The sequence below is a fragment of the Rhinolophus hipposideros genome, assembly GCF_964194185.1.
Source record: "Rhinolophus hipposideros genome assembly, chromosome: 1".
Classification (NCBI taxonomy): Eukaryota; Metazoa; Chordata; class Mammalia; order Chiroptera; family Rhinolophidae; genus Rhinolophus; species Rhinolophus hipposideros.
The window spans coordinates 49,362,797-49,387,015 of NC_138047.1; the positions used below are offsets into that span (position 1 = coordinate 49,362,797).

At 35.2% G+C, this 24,219-nt stretch overlaps 1 protein-coding gene across 2 annotated transcripts in view; it reads right to left on the reverse strand.

The window, feature by feature from the left end:
* Positions 1–10,958: 10,958 nt before the first annotated feature.
* The window catches only part of CENPC (centromere protein C), a 60,003-nt gene continuing 46,742 nt past the window's right edge, over positions 10,959–24,219 (reverse strand). Inside the window, exons 16-19 of one of the 2 annotated variants that reach the window (XM_081059834.1) lie at positions 22,990–23,085; positions 21,011–21,165; positions 15,291–15,381; positions 10,959–14,062 (exon numbers count right to left, since the gene is read on the reverse strand). In XM_081059834.1, the coding sequence (XP_080915960.1) occupies positions 13,992–14,062; positions 15,291–15,381; positions 21,011–21,165; positions 22,990–23,085 (413 nt within the window). In that variant the 3' untranslated portion in view covers positions 10,959–13,991. The remainder of the gene's footprint in view (positions 14,063–15,290; positions 15,382–21,010; positions 21,166–22,989; positions 23,086–24,219) is intronic. The other variant, XR_013994015.1, reaches the window with a different exon arrangement.

The window sequence follows — 24,219 nt, forward strand, 5'->3', positions numbered from 1 at the left end:
AACTCCTTGAATAGCAACTGGCATTGGTGATTAGAAAAGGTATGAAAGCCAAGGGTCAGAACAGGAGAACAGAGTAGAGCTCAGACAGGCTGAATGGGGCTGTGTGCCAGAAAAGAGGAGATTCAGAGAGATTTCTAGGAATGGACTTCCAGGAAAGAACCAGTAATCAATTCAATTCAATAAATTCAACACGTGTGTTGAGAGCCTACTTTACCAAGCAATTGTCTTGCAGTAAAAATAAAACAAAATTTTAAATATCTTTGTTCTCATGAAGCATTTTAGCAAGGAAAGACTGAGTCCTATGAGGATAAATAAATCAAAAAAGGGGTTCCTGGGTGGGGTTGTGTAGGTTGCAATTTTAAACAGGGCAGTCTGGGAATGTTTCGAGAAGGTGGCATTTGAACAAAGACTAGAAGGAGAGGACGGAGGTTATGTAGGTGGACATCTAGGAAAATGTGTTCAAAGCAGAGCATGCCTCATATATTCTAGAATCTGCAAAGAGGCCAGTGTGGATGGACTGGAGTGAACAGAAGAGAGAGAGATGAGAGGTCCAAGAGAAGAGCTGGTGTCGGGGAATGCTAGAAAGCCATGGTAAGATCTTGAACTTTTACATGGAACATTCCTCTGGGAAGCCAGGGAATGGCTTTGAACAGAAGCCTGACTTGATTGCATGGGGCTTTGGACTCAGTTTGGCCTCATTGGTTACAAAAACTTATTTGAAGTATAATGCTAAGCGAAATAAGTCAGACAGAAAAACCAGAGAACCCTATGATTTCACTGATATGTGGTATATAAACCAAAAACAACAAAAGAACAAGACAAGCAAATGAGAAACAAAAACCCGTAGACACAGACAATAGTTTAGTGGTTACCAGAGGGTAAGGGGGTGGGGGGGTGGTAGATGAGGGTAAAGGGGATCAAATATATGATGATGGAAGGAGAACTGACTCTGGGTGGTGAACACACAATGGGATTTATAGATGATGCAATAAAGAATTGTATACCTGAAATCTATGTAACTTTACTAACAATTGTCACCCCAATAAACTTTAATTAAAAAAAACATGTTGAGTTTGAGATTCTGGTAGGACACTCAGAGCAATGCATTCAACTGGCACTCTGAAATGTTAACTGGAGTACAAGCATGGAGAAGGAGCTCAAAATACAGATTAAATATTTGTCTGGATAGAGATGATGGCTGAAGCAATCTGGGTGGATAACACTTGCTCTTGTCTAGCTAACACAGACCCTTGGGGAAAGTCACACAGAACAAGTCAGTTTAATGAAAATTTAGAAGTTATAAATTGAAATTGTACTACTAATGATATCATTTCTACATTGTTATGTGTATGATTTGTAACTAAAATTACATCTCCTAGCCTTCTACATAGATTTTAAAACTAAAAACAACCTTTACAATGTAATTATAATAATTTTCATTGTAGAATCAAGTAGAGTAACAGCCAAAGAAATGTGTCACTTGACATATACTGATTCTTACTATTGTCACTATCTTCTGGGTTCATCGTCACAGATTTTCTTTTTCTGGAGTACACTCTCAATTTTCCTTGTATACTGTCCATTTGTTATAAACTTTTTGAATGACTCATTTTGACAAACTCTCTTACCTTTGCTTGATTGTGTCCCTGGGCATAGATTCTAAGTTCAAAATCATTTTATCTCATGTTTGAAAAGAACTTGCTTTGTCTTACACCACCCAGTATTGCCAGTAAGCTATCTGAAGCTGATTCTTATTCCTTTGTAAGGATTTTGTTCTATTTCTTTATCATCTCTAAGGATTTCCTTTTTAGTCTTAGGTGTTCAGAAAGCGTTATCAAACTGTCTAGATACATCTTTTTAAATTTTTTCTTCTTGGTTCTTAGGGGATTCTTTCAATCTAAAGACTCTTTTCTTTCTTCAGCTCAAAAATTTCTTCTATTATTTCTTTTCTCTTTCCATTATTTCTGTTCAATCCTTACGGAATTTCAATGAATGCTGTACTAAATCTATCTACCATGTCCCTAAACTTTATCATATTTCTCATCTCTTTATTATCTATCTCTACCTTTCAGATTGCCAATTGGTTTTCAACCATGTCCTTTCTAGTATTTAGCATGTCTATCGAATATCTAAATTTCTATAAACTGTCTTATCCTCTGAGCTTGTTTTTTCTTCACCAATAGCCATGCTTGTTTTATAAATCGAATTTCTTCTTTCATACCTATAAAGAAACTAACCAGAATTTTTATTTTTTTACATTTCTTCTTTTACCTGAATTGTCTTTTCCAGTATAGTAGTTTTGTACTTACTGTTATTTTGTGCTACCTTTTTTCATCCTTGTGTGTTCTCTCTGCAGTTCTGTTGTTCTGTTTCCCTAATAATCCTTTCATTTTAAAAGGAGAGTGGGTTTAATGTAAAGGCATGACACTTGTCAATAGGCAGCTTCCCTGTAGGGTAGAAAGTCTAGGAAGCAGCCAACAGGCAGAAAGGGCTACCATTTGACAAAGTAAAGGACAGAAGTATTTTAGCATTTTATACCCATGGAGATGCCGCTGCCTATCCTTTAATTTTCCTCTGTATCTGCAATTTTGAGGAATCAAGTTCTGTTCTACTTCTTTATCAGGATCCAATATCCAAACGAGGAACCTGCTCCAGAATCTGCTTAATTTCTTTGAGAAAAAAATGGTGCTTAGTCTGTTATCGTAAACCAGAAATCTTTTCTTAATCAATCTTCTTTGACCTAGCAGGCATGACTAAAGTTAAATAATATTGAGATACTGTACTTTGCATTCAATAGAAACAACAAAATTATTGTGCTGCTGCCTATTATTATCACTATTATTATTGTTATTATTATTATTATTATTGATATTTATTAGTAGTTTTAGGTTTACAGAAAAACTGAGTGGAAAATACAGAGAATTCCCATATGCCCTCTCCCCTCCTTACACACCACTTTCCTCCATTATTCATATCTTACATTAGTGTGACACATTTTTTACTATCTATAAACCATTACCTTGCATTTTTTGAGGTATAATTGACATAAAGCATTTTTAGTTTCAGGTGTACAATATTGTATATGTTGCAAAATGATCACTGCAATAATAGTTACCACCCACCACCATACATAGTTAGTACAAAATGTTTTTTGTGATGAGAACTTTTAAGATTTATTTCCTTAGTAGCTTTCAAACATGCAATACAGTATTATTAACTATAGTCACCATGCTGTACATTACATCCTCAGGACTTATTTATTTGGTAACTGGAAGTATGTACCCTTTTGACTACCTTTACCCATTCCACTCACCCATCACCCCCAACTCTGGCAACTACCAATCTGTTCTCTATGAGTTCAATTTTTTAAAAATTCTACATACAAGTGAGATCACACAGTATTTGTCTTTCTCTGTCTTATTTCACTTAGCATAAAAATTACCTGCCTTAAAAGTAGCAACAACAAAAACAAAATTAAATACTATGTGGTAAATTGCTAACAAGGGTCCAATTATTTACCCTTCCGATATCCAGACCGTTTGCCATGTGACTTTGTAGTTCCTAATACCAAAGAAGTAGAGTGAATCTATTCCTCCACTCCCCACAAAATTTGTACTGCCCTTGGTGACTTGCTTTGGCCAACAGAAGATAGAAACCTTGAGTGTTTTTGCTTGCTTGCTCTTCCTTTTGTCACTGCCAAAAGAACATGCCTGGGATAGCTAGCCATCCTGCTAGAGGAAGAAAGATATATGGAATGGCCAGGTTGTTCCAGTCATCCAGGCAAAGCCATCCTAGATCAGATAACAGCCACCTGACTCCTGAGATGTAAGCCCAACCAGATTAGCAGTCACCTAACCAACCAGCAACTGACCACAGAAAAATAAGTGAACCCAGTCAAGATCATTCGAGCTAAGTCCAAATTAGCCAATCCCTACAGACTCATAAACTAAGTAAATGTTTAATGGTAAGTGCCACTGAAGTCTTGCAGTTGTTACACACTATTATGTTGACAACAGACAACTAGTACATACTATTTAAAAACATTACTAACATGGGAGCAAAGTAGCTGATAATGCTGCTTTGCAGGTTGCTATTACCTGACTCTTGAGATTCTGATCACATGTCCCTAAGGATGACTATTCAGAGTATTCTTGCCTCTTGGAAGACAGTTGCCATCCCAAAAAGAACATCTTTGGAGTTTGCATGAGCAAAGAATAAACTTTTACTGTACTAAGTTATTGAAATTTCTGGGTTGTTCATTACAGCAAATAGCCTATCCTAAATATCTAAGACTAAACTGACATTCCATAATCTTTTGTATGAGTTAAAAGTCAGTAACAAAGCCTTCAGAACTTAATTATTCTGATTTGCATATATTCATCATGCCTCCTGATTCAGACCTTTAATACATACCACTTTTTTATATTATATATAGAGATAACATAATCTATATGCTATGCATTATATATATATTTAAAAATAATAGATTACATACGTAAATTTATATCACATAATAATATAATAATGCATCCTTCAATTTATACATTCTAATGTACTGTCTACCGACAATAAGAGTTAATAAAAATATTAAGTCCTTTGGGTCAAGGGGCTTGATAATTACCAATCTAAGCCAAGAGAGTTGGTCTAATAGGCTAAACCAAAAATAGTTTCACTGAGCAAGTAGTTATCGTGCACTTACTAGATGCCCAGCCATAAGACATTGGAAGATCCAAAGAATTGTAGGAAATAGTCATTATGTTGGCACACACATAGGTTATTTTCTTATTTAAGCTTTTATAGGAGCTCGTATATATTATTTGTATTTTGTAATTCTAATCATTAGGTAATAAACCACTAAATATCTGTGTCTGTACAGTTTTCCATTAGAAATGGTACCTTCTACAAGTCCACACAATGGCTTTCATTAACTGTGAATCAACTGCAAATAATAACAACACATTTGAAATTTAAACTAAATAGAACTACTCAATAGGAAAGAAAGTGAATTGAAAAGAAATGTGGGCAACAATTTATAATGTGCAAAATTCAAAATCAAAGTAAGTAGAAAAACAGAATCTGTTACTTTCTTGACATTCATCTTGGCAATGATTTATTGGATATGACACTGAAAGCATATGTAATAAAAGCAAAAATAAAAAAGTGGGACTATATCAAACTAAAAAGTTTCTGGATGGGGATTCAAGACGGTGGAGTAGATAAACACTGTTCTTGCCTCATCCCATGAACACATCAAAATTACAACTAAATTATAGAACAATCAGCCTGAAGAACCATCTGAAGTGTAGTTGAACACAAATTTTATAACTAAGGATATAAAGAAGCCACACTAAGGATGGTAGGAGGGGTGGAGACACGAAATGGAATGGCCCCCAACCTCCATGTGGTGGATGAAAACTGGGAGGGATATCTCGGTCATAGAGGTTCCCCAGGGAGGAACAAGGGACCCCAGCCCCACACAAGCCTCCCAGCCTGGAGTACTGGTGCCAGGAAGAGGAGCCTCACAACATCTAGCAGTGAAAAATAGTGGGAATTCTGACCTTCCGGGTGAGATGAAAGGGTGCAGGAAACCCAACATTCTCTTAAAGGATCTGCACACACTCACTTGTAGGCACTCACCCGAGGCTCCAGAGGAGGGACAGTGACTCGGGGGGCATAGAAGACATATGGGAGGCAGACAGGTGTGTGGTTCCAGGCGAGGGTTGGAAGATAGTCACCGTTTTCCCTGTGTGAGCTGTTTCTGCCAAGCAGCCAGCAGGTGAGTGCCGTCTTTTCTGTGCAGAGCCCGCCCCCACAGGCCAAATCTGAATCTGATTGGCCTGGTGAGCTCTGCTGCTCCACCTGCTGACTAAGCTGGGACCTCACCACACGCAACTCCATACTGCAGGAGGCTGTATCTGCAGCTGAACCTTATAGGACCTGGCAGGTGGCAGCAGGCCTGTGTATTCTGGCTTTTTGCAGAGCTACCCCTGACCTGGTACTGGTAGCAGCTGTCCTTGGATCTCGCAGTGTGGCCTCTTCCACTCGCCTCCAGGCCCAGCATAGGCAGCGACAAATCGTGGATCACTCTGTAGCTCCTACCAGGTAGTCCCTGACCAGTCACAGGCAGTGGCTGACCTGAGCAGGCACCAGAGCCCCTCCCAAGAGGCTCCAGAACCAACATATTTGAAGGTTGGCTTCAGACCATAGCAGAGCACCACCCAATTAGCCCATAAGCAGCACACCAAAAGGGCAGTCTCAACAAGCCCCAGAGCACTATGCGGGGTTAACCCGCCTTTCCCTGTATAGCAGCCTGTAAGCTGCAGATGTGGCCAAACCCCACAGCCAGTCAGCCTGAGGGTCAATCCCACCCACTGATGTGCTAATAGCAATCAAGGCTCAAATACAACAGGTGGACACCTACAACCCACACAAAGGATACTCCTGGAGCACCCAACACAAGTGACAAGAAGATGGTACCACTGGGCCCCACAGGGCACCTACTACATAAGGCCACCCGGCAAAACTGAAAGAGGTAGCAGATCTCTAATAAATAGAAACAAACACATAGAGGCAGCCAAAATGAGTACATAAGGTAATACACCCCAAATGAAAGAACAGGGGGAAACTGAAGGAAAAAAAAATAAACAAAATGGAGGCAAGCGACCTACCAGAGACAGAGTTCAAAACAATGGTTATAAGGATGCTCAAGGAACTTAGTGAGAACTTCAACAAAGAGATAGAAAGCATTAAAAAAAGACATAGGACCCATAAAAAAGAACCAGTCAGAAGTGAAGAATACAGTAACTGAAATGAAGAATGCACTAGAAGGAATCACCTGTAGAATAGGTGAAGCAGAGGATCAAATCAATGATTTGGAAGACATGGAAGCAAAACACACTCAATTGGACCGGCAAAAGGAAAAAGAATTTTTAAAAATGAGGATAGTTTCAGAGACCTCTGGGACAACATCAAGTACAACATTCACATCTTAGGGGTACCAGAAGGAGAAAAGAGAAAGCAAGGGATTGAGAACCTATTTGAAGAAATAATGACTGAAAACTTTCCTACCCTGGTGAAGAAATAGACATACAAGTCCAGAAAGCACAGAGTCCTAAATGAGATGAACCCAAACAGGCCCACACCAAGACACATTATAATTAAGTTCACAAAGTTAAAAGACAAAGAGAGAATCCTAGAAGCAGCAAGAGAAAGGCAACTCGTAATTTATAAGGGAGCTCCCATATGACTGTCAGCTGATTTCTCAACAGAAACTTTGCAGGCCAGAAGGGACTGACATAAAATATTCAATATGATGAAAAGCTAGGACTGACAATCACTACTCTACCCAGCAAGGCTATCATTTAAAATGGAAGGATAGGTAAAGAGCTTTTCAAACAGGAAAAAACTAAGGAGTTAATCACCATCAAACCAGTATTACAGGGAATGTTAATGACTTAAGATGAAAAAATAAAAAAATAAAAAACATGAATAAAATGGTAACGGCTACATATCTATCAACAATTACTTTCAATGTAAATGGATTTAATGCTCTGATCAAAAACAAAGTGTGGCTAAATGGATAAGAAAACAAAACCCTTACATATGCTACCTACAAGAGACTCACCATTGAAAAATACACACTGAATGTATAGGAATGGGAATTTCATGAAAATGTAAAAACAAACAAACAAACAAAAAACCTGAGGTAGCAATACTTATTCCACACAAGAGACTTGCAAACAAAGGCTGTAAGAAGAGACAATGAAAGACCTAGTGATCCCTTTTCAGGGTATTAGAAGAAACCCAAAACACTACTTTGAGAGGACATCTGCATCTGTATGTTCATTGCAGCATTATTTGCAATAGCCAAGATGTAGAGGCAGCCTGGGTGTCCATCAAAGGATGAATGGATAAAGAGGAGGTGATACATACTGTATTTCCCCAAAAATAAGACCTGGCTGGACAATCAGCTCTAATGTGTCCTTTGGAGCAAAAATTAATATAAGACCTGGTATACATTTTATATTATATTATATTATATAAGACCAGGTCTTATAGTAAAATAAGACTGGGTCTTATATTAATTTTTGCTCCAAAAGACACATTGGAGCTGATTGTCCAGCTGGGTCTTATTTTTGGGGAAACACAGTATATACACAATGGAATATTACATGGCCATGGAAGGGAATGGGTTCTTGCCATCTGCAGCAGTATGAATGGATCTAGAAGGTACTGTTTTGAGTGGAGTATGTCAGACAAAGACAGATACAATGTGATTTTGCTTATGTTTAATCTAAAAAACAAAATTAAAAAACAGTAACAAACTCATAGATACAAAAAAACATTTTGATGGTTGCCAGATGGAAGGGAGGTTGAGGGGATGGGTGAAAAACAAGGGATTAAAAAGTACAAATCAGTTGTTACAAAGTAGTCATGGGGATGTTAGTTATGACGTAAAGAATACAGTCACTAATATTGTAATTACTATGTATGGTGTCAGATGGGTATTACGGTGTTTCCCCGAAAATAAGACCTGGCTGGACAATCAGCTCTAATGTGTCTTTTGGAGCAAAAATTAACATAAGAATTGGTATTGTATTATTATAATTACTATATTAACTATATTATATTATATAAGACTAGGTCTTATATTGTAGTAAAATAAGACCGGATCTTATATTTTTACTCCAAAAGACACATTACAGCTGATTGTCTAGGTAGGTCTTATTTTCAGGGAAACAAAGTAGATTTATCAGTGTAATAGATGGGAGAGGGTTGGGGGTGAAAAGGTGAAGTGATTAAGGAGTACAAATTGGTAGTTACAAAGCAGTCATAGAAGTGTGGGCTAAAGCATAGGGAATATAGTCAACAATATTGTAACAGTTATGAGTTCTGACAATTAAGTTCACGAACACATCCTGGAAGAAGTGCTACATACCTCATTGTTGATTATCATTGCAGTCACCTTCAAAGTACTCCCCTTGGGAAGCTATGCAATGATGCCAGTGCCTCGTCAACCCCTAAAAGCAATTCTGGAACTCTTTCTGGAATGGTCATCAGAGCTGTCATTGTATTACCCTTGATGTCCTCAATGTCATCAAAATGTCTTCCTTTCAATATTTCCTTTATGTTCGGGTAAAGAAAAAAGTCATTGGGGGCCACATAAGGGGAGTAGGGAGGGTGTTTCAAAACAGTTGTTTACTGGCTAAAATCACCCTCCCAGACAGTGCCATGTGAGCTGGTGCATTGTCATGATGCAAGAGCCATGACTTGTTGGTGAAAAGTTCAGGTCATCTAACTTTTTCATGCAGCCTTTTCAGCACTTCCAAATAGTAAACTTGGTTAACTGTCCAGTTGATACAAATTCATAATGAATAGCCCCTGATATAATGAATAGCCTCTGATATCAAAAGGTTAACAACATTGTTGCAACAAGTCCGCAAACTTGTCTGACCTTGTGTATTATGTAGAGGGTGGCAAAAAAATGGATACATATTTTAAGAGGAAAAAAACTATTAAAATTGTAATACTCTATACTGCTAACAAAAGATGAATACAAGTCATGTGTATAGTTTTTTGGCACCCCTGGTATACCATATATAAATATATGGAACATATATATGGAAACTAATATATGCCATGCACAACAAACATGAAGGAAAGTTGCAATGGGTCTCACATGTATCTTGGATTTTTTCCTAAGCCCTAAATATATGTCCTTATCACACAGCAGATCCCTCTTTTATCCCTTTATCCTCCCAGTCTCACTTATCTGTCTGGATTGTGTGCCAAAGCCTAGCCAGAAAGACATTTGCAGTTGTCATCTCTGGGTGGCCCTAAGTATGTGGCTTTCCTCTAAAAATTCTATTTTCAGTTGACAGTATAACACTTTCATCTTGTTTCCTTTCTGAGTCAAAGAGAAAAAAGACCTCAGTTGATATAACCTGTGCTGCTTGACAAACTTGCAGGAAAATTAATGATTTCCTCCAGTCGTAGGCAAGCTATTATATTCCCCTCCTTCTACAATGGTAAAATTAATGAACAATGGATGTTTTCTAAGCAGTGGTTGACAAATTTGTGTTTTAGAACAAAGACTTTTAAACACTCATTAAGAACATAAATATTTGTTATAAAAAAGGGGCTTTGAGTCTACCTTCTCGGCAAATTACAAGTATACAGTATTAACTACAGTTACCATACTTAGTCACACTACATGAGATCTCCAGAAGGAAAGCAAAGAAAGAGTGGAAGGAGGAAGAGGGGAAGGAGGAGGAGGGAGGAGCAGAGAGGGACAGAGGTGACAGAGGCTGTGTGTGTCCCACAAAGCCTAAAGGCATGTTAGTAACGTCTCTAAACCTTGATACCAATACTTGACAATGTTGTAACAAAAAAGAAAACCACAGATCACTATTCCCTCAAGAACCTAGACACACAAAAAACCTTAACAAAATATAAAGAAACTGAATATAATATATAAATAGAATAGTACATTATGTCCAAGTATGCTTTATCCCAGACAGGTAAGAGACCGAAATTGAAAAAAAAGAAAAAATGTAATTCACCAAGTGGTGAATTACAAATGAGAACACCATATGATCATGTCAATAGACAGACATTCTTGATTTTAGAAAAATCTTGATGACTGGGTCACACCCAATGTGATATATAGACGATGTATTACAGAATTGTACACCTGAAACCTATAACTTTACTAACCATTGTCACCCCAATAAACTTTAATAAAAAAAAAATCTCAGCAAACTAGAAATGCAAAGAAATTTTTCTAATTTTTTTTTTTTAAATCTATGAAAAGTTTATAGACAACGTTATACTTTAGGGTGAAATACTGAATGTCTAAATTGAGCACAAGACAGGATGGCTGCTCTCTACTCAGCACTTTGCTGGAGGTCCTAGCCAGTACAGTGAGTCAAGAAAAAGAAATAAAAGGCCCAAAGATTGAAAAGAAAGAAGTCAAAAAGTCTTTATTCACAGATATGATAGTATATATAGAATGCATTCATAGAAAATTGTGAGCAATCTTAAAAAAAAAACCTCTGAGTGAATTTAGCAACATCACAGAATGTAAACTGAATAGTCATGTACAACTTGATGGGGATACATTCTGAGAAATATATCGTTAGGTGATGTCATCATTGTGCATACATCACAGATGTACTTCACAAACCTAGATGGTATAGCCTACTACACACCTACGCAATACGGTATAGCCTATTATTCCTAGCAAAAAGCCTGTACAGCATGTTACTATACAAAACAATACAAAATTAAAACAATCACAAAAGGAAATGATGCAATCAAGAGATGTAAACAGGAGATGAGGCTTCTGTAACATGTCATACTGTTTTACAGCAAACTTTTTAAGTAGAAAAAACAAAATCTAAAATAATAAAAACTATAAAACACAGAAATCAGTAACATATTTATTATCATTATCATGAACTATACATAATTGTATGTTACACTTTTATATGACTAGCAGCACGGGTTTACACCAACATTACCACAAACATGTGAGGAATGCGTTGCATTAGGACGTTAAGAAGCTATGTCATCACTAGCTGATAGGAAATTTTCAATTCCATTATAATCTTATGGGACCACCATATGTGGTCTGTCGTTAACAAAAATGTCATCATGTGGCACATGACTGTATATAAAAATCAAATGTACTTCTCTATATTACCAACAAAAACTTAAAAAATGGAATTAGAGAAACAATATAATTTACCATAGCATCAAAAACACTGCAATGTCTAGCAATAAATTTAACAATAGATGAGCAATATCTCTATTTTAAAACTGTAAACTAAGATCAAGAGAAATGAAGATACAAATAAATGGACAGAGAGATCATTCATTGAAGAGTATATATTGCTTCAGATATGATAATTCTTCCCAAATTGATCTAAAGATTCAATGCAATCCCAAAGAAATTCCTGCTGGCTTTATTGTAAATATTGAGAAGCTAATTTTAAAATTCATATGCAAATGCAAAAAATCTGTAACAGCCAAAATTGTCTTAAAACTCAAATAAAATTAGAAGACCTAAAGCACTTGGACAACTTTTCAACAAAGACCACTAGATATCCATATAGGAAAAAAAAATTGACCTTGACCCCTATCTGACACTATAAAAAAGAAATTAATTTGAGATGGATCATAAAACATAAAAGGTAAATATAACATAAAACTTGTATCTTCCTAAAGAGATACCATTTCAAACCCACTGGAATAACTAAAATTAAAGACTGGTAAAACTAACTGTTGGCAAAGATTGTGAAACAACTGCAATTTGCATAACTTGCTGGCCAGGAGTGTAAAAATGATACAATCACTTTGGCAGTTTCTCACATTAACCATACACATATACTGCAACCTAACAATTCATTCATGGATATCAACCCCAGAGAAAAGAAAACATATGTCCATTAGATAACTTGACAAGAAAATTCATAGTATCATAGTTTTATTCATAATAGCTCAAAACAGGAAACACCCCAAAGATCTATTAAGAGGAAAAGTGGTATATTCATATGGAACACCATTCAGCAATAAAACATAAATGAAAATTGATACACACCCCAGTGAATGAATCTTAGACATTTGCTCAGTGATAGTGTGTTTTATGAGTCCATTTATATAGTTATAGAACAAGTAAAACCAACCTACAGTGATACATAGAATAGTGGCCCAACAGGTGAAAATGGGATTGACAGGAACTGACTTGGACAGAATAGGAAGGAATTTCCTAGAGTGTCAGAAATTTTGTGGGTTACTTAGGTGTAAGATGCGCTTATCAAAAACTCATTAAACTGTACTTAAGATCTATGCAATTGACATGTAAATTACATAAATAAAATAAATGCTTCACTTGAAAAAAGGTCAATCCATTGCAGGCCAAATTTTGGCCAGTATACATAAACATGGAAACATAGTCAGTCACATAACTCTTGACTTGGTAAAGCAAGTATAACAGTTCTCTAGTGATAAAATGTTTATTCATATATCAAACTTTGAAACTTCTTCTGGAGACCCTGAGAAATATAATACACAAGATCCTAGCCAGTTTCACATGAAAGAAATATATCTACACTGATTTTCTTTATTTAAATAAAAGCAAAATTTAAAGCATACTGTTGAATTATAATTCTGACAAATGGAACTAAAATTTTTTGGATTAATATGAGAATACGTAAAATAAATTCAGGAATAGATGCTAGCAATTTGTTTCTGACCTTTAACCATTTTCTGCCCTAAATCTCTATAGTTTTCTACGTATCTTTAGTGCATGGTAACATTAAAGAAGAAACCTGAGTCATTCTATAATGATCTTTCAATAGTAAAATAGATTCTAAGCAGAAGCATTATTGTGAAACCAACAGGTTTCAGAGCATGGCCCTACCAATTCCAATACATCAATTTCAGACTTCTAGCCTCTTAAACTCTGAGACAATAAATATGTTGTTTTAAGCAACCTAGTTTGTACTATTTTGTCACCACAGGCCTAAGAAAATAATACAGGTGTACCATTTACAAGTTCTCTCTTATTGGATTATTTTGATTAGTGATTTAAAATTAGCATTTGGAAAAGATTTTTAAATGAATGGACACATTAATCATGTCTCTTCTGACAAAGAAAGCCCTACATTTCACCAGGAGCAATGATTTTGGTATTCTTTTCATGTTATTAAAATACTATGAATATGGGCAGCATGGCAGGCTACGTGTATATTCATGGAAAAATTATAAGACACATAAAGGAGTTTAAAATGTTTACTGTATATAAGTACACACAAAGCTGAATAAAATTTTATTTTAAAACATCGTAAATAATTACAAACTAAACATCCAAACTGCACAAACTGTTATATATGTATATGTACACACACACACACATATATATATATACATTTATGGATACACAAATGTGTGTATATATACACACACGTATTTAAACTGTGCTTCATCTTTCATCTTTTTATCTGAGTAAAAAGAAGAACACTTTCCTCATTCAGGAGATTTTTGATGTTGTAATAATTACCTAGAAGTAAAGTGATAAGAAAATAAAATTATTTCCATAGGAAATCATTTCCTTTTTATTAAATATTTTAGCCATTACTAAGGAAATTAAAATATACAGCACCAAAAATCAATTCATCTAAACCAAAGTAACTCTTATTTAATTCCATGAACTGAAAAATCCAAGAGTTAGTTTTCTACACCTGAAACTAATAAAAAAATAAATTTAAAAAAATCCAAGAGTTAACTACCACCTATGATCCACCTAAGACTTGAAAGAATAAATTTCACATCATTATGATAATGATATAAAAATGAATTAGACAAGGGTGCAGAAAGGGAAAATCTCTCTGAACCCAATGGTTATTAGGGTCTTACTGTTGTGGATTCCCCTAAACTGGACATATACAAATATAGGTAAGTATAAAAGGTAGAATGTTAAGTAAAATAAAATCTCAAAGTTAAAAAAAGGCAAATGCTACCCTTAAATAAATCCAGCAATACATAATAGCAAAAATGAAATACAGATGGATAGCACACATAAGGCAGGTATATAGTACGGAGTACCATACTGTGACTTTCTATATATTAGAAATTGATACATATCAAGATTAATTAAGTTAATAAATGCAAAGTGTTCATAACGGTGCTGGCACATACAAAGAAATATATAAACATAGCTATTATTATAGTCTCCTTTCATTAGACTGTAAGCTCCATGAGGGCAGAGTTTTGACCTGTTTTGTTCGGTACCCCACATTCTTAGAGCAATGCTTGGTAGACTCTCAGTCACATTTGTTGAATGAATGAATGAATGAATGAATGAATGAATGAATGAATGAATGAATGAACAAAGGAACAAATTAAAATTCCTATTTCCAAAGACTTGTGTTCTTCAATAGCTGATGAAGCATACTATTCTATATGTTTAAAATAACCTACTAAAAATTGTTTGAGTACATGTCTTTGAGGTAGGACAAGAGAAATAATTTTCCTTCCACACTGGATGCAATATGTATTTTCTAACTAAATATGTACATATTCAGCAATAAATTATTATTCAATTTTCATGTACCAAAAACAAATATACTTACCTAATGACAAAATTAAAAGAAAATATGTACCAAATTTCTTTTGTATCAGTCACATCATCCTTCATTTTAATCACTGTGGCTTCCATTTTTATGGTGCTCATGAGCAACTATATAAATATTTAACCATGTGAAAGAAATGTCTTTAATTAGTCTTACCTGAAGGAATATAGAATGAATCCCCAGTTGTTACTATATAAGATGTTTCGTGTAAGGTACATAAAAGGTCACCAAAGTTAACGTAAAAAACCTGTAAAATTAAAAAGCAAAATCTCATTTCAAATAGAACCTTCACAACAACTATACTCCAAAGAAAGATAAAAGAAATGTGGCAGGCAAAATAACTGCCTTTGAAAGATGCCCATGCGCTAATCTCCAGAATTTGCTATGGTATATAGCAAAATGGACCTTGAGATGGGGACATTATCCTGGATTATCTAGATTGGCCCAATCTAATAACATAAGCCATTAAAATGGAGAATTTCTCCGGCTGGAAGCAGAGAAGTCAATGAAATTCAAAGCATGAGAAAGATCTGTGGTGTTGCTAGCATTGAAAATAAGAGGGTACAAAACAAGGAATGTAGGTTATTTGTAAAAGCTGAAAAGGACATCCTGGTCAACAACCAGAGAGGAAACAGGAACTTCAGTCCTACAACCACATGGAACTGAATTCTGCCAACAACCTGAGTGAACTTGAAAGCAGATTCATCCTAAGAGCCTCCAGAGAGGAACAGATCGCCCAACATCTTGATTCCAGCCTGGTGATACTCTAAACAGAGTTCTCAGACAAGCCCACCAGACTTCTATCCTATGAGATAATAAATGATAATAAAGGGTGTTGTTTTAAATCACTAAATTTGTAGTAATTTGTTAAAGCAGAAATAAAAAACTAATACAGGAAGAAATTTATTTCATTCTTCCTTATTATTTACTGGCTTATGAAAATTTCAAAGCACTGTCAAAAATACCACTTAGCTATACTGGAAAAATAACTATTATGTATAATAATATGTATAATAACTAATATGTATAATTACGTATATACCTCCTTAAAAAGTTTCATGCTTGGGACATGTAACTCAATCTGACTGATGAAGCACAGAGAGAACAAAAAGCAAAAAACATAAGCATCAACATTAAGAGGATAAATCTAACTCTTGGTCACACAGGCTTCCTTATTCAAACATGGCAATTTTCTTTTTTTTAATTTTTTTTTATTGGGGAATACTGTGTTTTTTCAGGACCCATCAGCTCCATGTCAAGTTGTTGTTTTTCAATCTAGTTGTGGGGAGGGGGGGGCACAGCTCCGTTCCAAGTCAAGACGCTGTTTTCAATCTAGCTGTGGGGTGACACAGCTCATTGGCCCAAGTGGGACTTGAACCTGTGACCTTGGTATTATAAGCACTGCACTCTAATCACTGAGCCAACTGGCCACCCCAAACATGGCAAATTTTATATTTAATACACACACTGGCAATGATCTGTTTTTGGGGGGCAACTAAATAAAAAAATATAAGGCCTTCAGACAAATTTTGAGATTCCGCCATCAAGAATATTTTGTCTAAGAGAATTATTCCGCCTCTTTTTTCTTACCATTTTGTAAAATGAGCCTAAAACACCAGAAAAACAATAGCACACAGCACTTATACAGCACATACTCTGTGCCAGCCACTGTTCTGAGCACTTTATTTTTATTCATTTATTGTATGCACCTACCAGTGCAATCGGTACTATTTTAATAGCTTTTCACAGATGAAGAATATGGGGCACAGAGGGGTGTAAATGTCACAATTTAAATGGCAGAACAGGGATCTGAACTCAAGCATTGCGACTCCAGAATTCATGTTCTTAACCACTAAATATATTAGTTCCCTAAGTAGGAAAAAAGCTCTTGGAGTGGTTCTAAATTTTATAATAAAACAAATATTTACTACATTCAAAAAAATTTTGCCTCAATTTAAAAGTAAACAAACAACACTACCCAGAAAGTGAACCATATATTTCTAAGTGTTTTTTTCCTTACTTAATCAGTTTGGCTCTCTTAAGTACACCATTCCCCATTTTTGCAAATATTTTACTAAGAAGGCTCTGGAAATCTTAAAATGATGAACTTCCATGAATATCTAATACCAACAACTAACCCTATTCAGAGTCTCTCTACTTACCCTATGCCACATTATTTTGAAATAAATGCCCAGCATCATAAATCATCTGTAAATATTTCAGTGTGTACTAAAAGATCAAGGTGTTTTAAAATGACCACAACACTGTTATCACAGCTAAAAATAAATGAATATTTAATATCAAATATCCAGTCAGTATTCAAATTTCCAAATATCTCTTAAATGTCACATTTTTAAGGATTTGTTTGAAATGGGATCCAAGTAAGAGTCTTAAATCACTGAATCTATAGTGGTTCTCAATTTGGGCATGATTTGGCCCCTTAGGGGACAAATGACAATGTCTGGGTACAGACAGTTTAGATTCTCATGACTAGAGGGTACTACTGCAATCGAGTGTGTAGAGGCCAGAGATGCTTCTAAACATCCTACAATGCACAGGACAGCCGTCCTACAACAAAGAATTAACCAATCCAAAATGTCGACAATGCCATGGTTGAGAAAGCCTGGTCTATAGGTTCCTCTTGGTTCTCTCTTTTTCATTTCTTGAAGCTATTTATTAAAGAAATTTTGTTGGGTATCCGATGGACATGCGTCCTATTTGGGAGACCACCTCAGGGATACTGTGGATACCTGATCATGGCATTGTACACCAGAAGCTAAACATTAATGAATGCCAACTATAATTTTATATATATAATGTGATGGTTCAGTGTGAGGTCGGAGGGATAGTGGATGGGGGGAGGGGGGTTCACAGTGTGAGGGATATAAATGATGAACGTCTAAGTATTACCTTGTCTTGTACACCTGAAACTAATGAATAAGTAAATAAATAAATAAATAAATAAATAAATAAATAAATAAATAAAATAAAATAAAATAAAATGGTAAAAAAAATAAAAATAAAAATAAAAAAAAGAAATCAAGCAGCAAAATTTGTTGTAAAAATCTTTGTTTACACAGCTGGGTTTTGCTGATTACAAACCCAGAGTGTCATTTGAAAGGTCCGCTATTCTTTAGTCCCTGTAAATTAATAGTTAGATCCAAGACTTAATCAAATTCGGGTATTGTGGGGCTTTTTTGTTTTTGCTTGCTTTATGTTTTTTTAAGATGTCAGAGGCAAGACTACTTCATAGATATTGTTGTGTTCTTCCATCAGGAGGCACATTATATGTGGCTGTATTCTTTCATAAATGTTAGCAGACATTGATACTCAATGCCTAGATCCAATGGTTTATCAGGGGTTGCAAAATGGTAATATTTCAGTCTAATATCCTTTTTTATTTATTAATTAGAATATTTCTAACAAGGACAAACTCCTCATCTATTATTTGGTTAACTAACTGTACAGTTTATATGAGAATATATTATTTCCTTTTATTTACCTTGTTAAAACAAATTGGCTTCCTAGAATTCTCCATCAGTGATGAATTAGTTTTTCTTTTTGTAGTAGTCTTACAAATTCAAGGATTTAGACTGTATGTCAATTGATGTGTATCAACCCACTAAAGTTATTCTTATTGATACTCAAGTTTTCATATCTTTGTCCAGTGAGAGCATCTTCAAATTAGATCCTGAGACCTTATGACCCAATCCTAATGGTCTCTGATAGCTTGCTATCAAGAATGATACAAATATTCCAGGCTCAGCCCCAGGCCTGGATAAGACATTTCTCTAAGAAACTCTGGCTCCTTTCAGTATGTTGCTGTCACTATTTTTGTTTTTAGTTCTGGAACATTTATTGTCTAATTTTCAAATATTTCTACTCTTTGTTTATTTGGTTTCTTCTCTCTTCTCCTGGTTTTCTCCTGTTCTTAATATCACTTAACTTTCATATTTTTTTATTTCTTAACCTCTCCTTTTCTTCTGGGAGAGCTCCCATAGTTAATTTGTTAATTCTTCTGCAGATTGATTTTAACAAATCTAAGCTTCTCTCTCTCTTATGCAGATTCTCTAGCACTGAGTTTGCAGGAAACAGTTAATGACTTAAGTTGTTTCTCTACCTTGTCCTTTTCATTTCTCAAAAGCATATATTTAAAAGTGTTTCATGTTAAAACATTTTTTTACTGATTTTCACCATAAAAATTTAAAGGCAATATTTAAAATAAAAATCAACCATAATCACCTAGTAACACGTTTTTCTACAGTCCCTTCAAGTTTGTCATTTTCATTTTTAAACTCTAATAAAAAAAAAGATATTTTTTTTTAATCTTGCAAAGTTTGCTTAAATGTTTATACTAAAGAACTTCTTATACAGCTATTCTTCAAAACAATATGTGTTTAAACTAACATAAAGATGCTTAGTATAGTCCCTGGAAAGTGCTAAATAACTATCATATAATGGTATATCTCATTACTAAATCAAAATATAAACATAACCATTTTCTTCCTGCAGCACATTTCAATGGTTTCTAATTTCTGCAATTACTGCCAATGTAACAGTATCTATATGTTAAATTCCCTAACTTTTATTTTCCTATGAAAAATTTCTGAAGTGAGATTCATAGGTCAAAGGGCACAAGTATTTTTCTAATAATTTCTACTAATTCAGTAATTATAAAGTAGCCTTTGACTTTAATGTAGATTCCTTTGAATGTTAGCCATGTTAAATACTTTTAAGTATTTATTAAAAATTTCTTTTGGTATAATAAAGGCAATACAGTTTAACGGGTAACTGCTATTAGTTCAATGACATTTCATAATGCTTATCTTCACTATTAATTGTTCCTTAGTGACTACACAGGAATCATCTATTACTTTAGTTACATGTACTATTTTTGCTCTTTTAATAATACCTGGAGATCTAGAACATTTTAAGATTGGATTAAAGAATATTTTAAAATATTTTACATTTGGATTCTAGTTATACTAATATAGTAATTTATTTGACCCTCATGTGTACCTTTTCTTTTCCTTGACTCAATTTGCCCTTTATTGTTAATATAAATTCAAAGGTTTTGATACTTTCATTTTCTTTTTCAGCTTACTTTAATTTTGTCAATAAAAAGAATAGTTTTGAATGATACTTCCAATAACACATGATTTCATAGGTTCTTGAAATGTTCCTTACTGAACAATGCCTTAGATGTAATATTTTTTAAATGCTGGTATAACATTAAATATTCGTGAAATTTGATGATTTTTCATATTCTATAATTTTCAAATTCAAAACGTAGAAATAAAACATATATATCAAACCAGTGCTGCAAGGGATGTGTGTCTCCAGTGAGAGAGACAGACAGATGGACAGAGACTGACTCACCTTGCATCTCATTGTAACTTCAGCCAATAATACTGCTGTTTACAGTGAATATATTATTTAGTACTTATTAAAGCAACTAGCTCCCAGTCCTCAGTCTGCTGCTAATTAATTACATGATTTTTGAAGAAGCCTTTTAACCTCTTTATTGCTTAATTGCATGGTGGAAGAAATGAGATTTAGACTTCATCTCAATAATCTCCTCTAGTTCTAAAATTCTAATGGTTTCTGTGCGAACCTATATTCTAAGATTCTTTTACATAAAGACCATTCCTTAAACTTCTAAATCTCAAGGCTACACTGCTATACAAAGAAAAAGAACTTTTAAATAACCATTGGTTGACTGACTCTAAACAGACTTAACAAATAAAAAAATTGCCTGTGCACTATGGTAATAAGATATCATTTCTGAGGAAAAAGCATTTTTAATGCCTCATCATGCCCAATAAATGAGAACTGTACCAACAGCAAAACATAAATATATGAAGAAATATACTCACCAATGTATCTAGGCCAACATGCTGCTTTCCCTTTTCTTGATGTGGCCCTAATATCAATTTCCCAGTAGAAAAAAGGGGTGTATCCAATGTTTTATATACTTTCAACTCACCATGCTCAATAGAAAATTGATATGTATCTCGTGGCCTTAAAAGATCTAAGAGGAAAATATTAATATAAATATAAAGCAATAGCAATGACATTGCTCTATCATGTAGCATATACACTTATAATTACAATAGTTATTTCTAGATATAAACCTGCTTTAGATCATTTACTCTGGAGCTCGAATGCCAGAAATCAAATCCTGTCTTTGTCTTACAAGCTGTATAACCTTAGCCAAGTTACTTATCCTCTCTCCCTGTGCCTCCAACTCTTTTCTTATAAAATGGGAAAATAATAGTTCATCTATGTTAGAGTTGTAAATATCAAATAAGTTAATTTATGTAAAGTAGTTAAAACACTAACACAAAGTAAGCATTAGGTAAGTCTTAGCTATTAATATACTATAGTGTGATTAAAAAATACAGTGAATATTTAAATTTTAAAAAAAAATTATTATAGTAAAAGACACATTGCCATTAATCCCCCTCAAAATACTCCCCCTTGCTTCAAACACACTTATCCCATCGTTCTTGCCACTTTCTGAAGCAGTTCTGGAAGTCCTCTTTCATGGGTGTCTTAAGTTGTGCTGTTGTGACTGACTCAATGTCTTGAATTGATTCAAAATGTTTTCCTTTCAAGGTCATTTTGACTTTGAGGTAAAGCCAGAAGGGTGACACGGTGCCAGATCCGGTGAACAAAGTGGATGAGGACACACTGTAATGTTTTTATTTGACAGAAATTGCTGTACACAAATCAGAAGTGATTTGTGACACGGAACATTGTCATGATCGAGGATGAAACCGTCTGCCTATTTCTCAGGCCATTTTCTATGCACATTTCTCAAAAGCTCTACTAAGTTCACCGTAGTGTTCCTGGGTATAAACTCAGCTCACATAATTCCATCAAGGTCAAAAAACACAATTAAGATCACCTGGATGGCACTTGGCAGCAGCATTCACCATATTTTTTTATCACACCTCATATAATGTCAATATTATTTCCACTATAGTTCAAATGAAAAACAAAAGTAGCTAAGAGACAAGAAAGAATTCCGTATCTTTAAAAAGTTTAATATAGTCCACAATATAAATTTATCATCATCATAGGTTCCTTTGCTTGTGCTTAACTGATTATTACTGTCTCTCTAGTTTAACCGACTTGTCCTCTTCGGTTAAATAGTCCTTGATACTCACAGGTATAGTCATAACAGTTGTTAAGACATTTAAACATTTCCTATATAGAAACATTGCCTGGTTGGTAAATACTTGATTTGCCCTGACTTACACCACACTATAGCAAATCCCTTGAGACCTCCCATGGTCAACTCGATGCGTGTTAAATATAGCAGGAGGCTTCTGGGACCTTTTGCTGGCCCTAACGTTAAGGATTGTATTTGTTTGGCTGATTGATGCCTTTGCTAGTCATCCCCCCAAAGGTTTCATGTCCCAGATACCATTACTGGCATTTCACAGCCAAGGTTATCTAAATCCTACCCACGTTCCCTTCCTGGTCTCCTAGTAAGAGTACATCCTGGTGTCTGCCAACTGACTTGCTATAATTCTCCATAAACAACCCTTGTCACCATGTGTCCTCCTGGTCAAAAGAGGCATGTTATAGGTGACAACACTCCTGATGGCCAGCACTTACATCCCAGAGGATAAATGCATGGTGCTATATGTCCCCTGCCTGAAAGCTGTTGCCATCAATGCTCTCCCAGAGTAGTACTTTTATAGGCTGCTTATTGGAATTAGACCCTCTACAGAATTTTGGCTCTTAAAGAGCTAGAAAGAGAAAGTAGACAAGTCAGTCATCAAGCCAGCAGTTTGTCCTTACTGGCTGTTAAATTAAGCATTTTCAGTATCATCCCTGGTCTTACCCATGAGAATCATTTTTCTTGTTTCTGGGTCCTTAACTCTCGTTGGCTGCAAAGGATCTCCCAGAGGTATATTCAGATTTACCATTAATTTATTCTCTGCAAAAGAAATACAACTGATGAGTGGGAACACACAATGCACTATATGAATGATGTTATTGCAGAACTGTACACTTGAAACCTATATAATTTTGTTAACCAATGTCAGCCCAATAAATTATAAAATATGACTGATATACAAACTGCTTAAAGTTATTTTCAATTAAAAAAAATCTAATATGAAATACAACTATGGACAAGTTATAAAGGAAAATTACCAGAGGCATAAAAATCTCTTCCTATTTATAAATTACCACTCCGATAAACAAAAACCCCAAAACCACAAAAATTTAATATAGAAACAAAACATCCTAAATTTCTTATTTCTGTAAGCCTATTATAACATGACAACTCTGAAACTCTTGCGTCATCAAGAAGTTAAATGTTCTGCATATTCTCTAAGAGAGCTAGATGTATGTAATACACTTTAGAAAGAATTCACCAAAAAGAGTGTTTTAACCATAGTTGGGCATGAAAAAGAGAAGCTTCATTTGACAGGCCAACTTACTCATGTGGAGATGTTTTATACTATGCTTTTAGTCACTTTTGCTTTTAAGGATAAACTCAGTTTGGACTTCTAGTCAAGAAGGCCAAGTATGGAACTGCTGTGCTCACCACCCACCATCCATACATCAAAATTACAACTAAATTATGGAACAACCCACCCTGGAGAACCACCTGAAGACTAGCTGAACAGAACGCCTATAATGAAGGATATAAAGAAGAAGCCACATGAAAACTGGTAGGAGGAACAGAGATGCAAAAGGAGCTAGTCTCATAACCACAGGTGACAGTTCAGAATCAGGAGGGATATCTTGGCTGCAGAGGTTCCCCCCAGAGGAACAAGGGGTCCCAGCCACACACTGGGGTCCCTAGTCGGGAGCACCAGTGCCCAGAAAAAGTCCCCACAATGTCTGGCTGTGAAAATCAGCAGGGATTCTGTCTGGGTAAGATTGAGGGCTGCTGGAGACATGCGCATCCTCTTAAAAAATTCCAACCACAGTCACTCTCACTCACAAACACTGGCCCTAAGCACCGGAAAAAAGACAGCAGCACAAAAAGGGCCAGGGACATATTATCTGGCTTCCAAGTGAGGACTGGAGGGGCAGTTGTATCAGGGAAAGAAGTACTGGC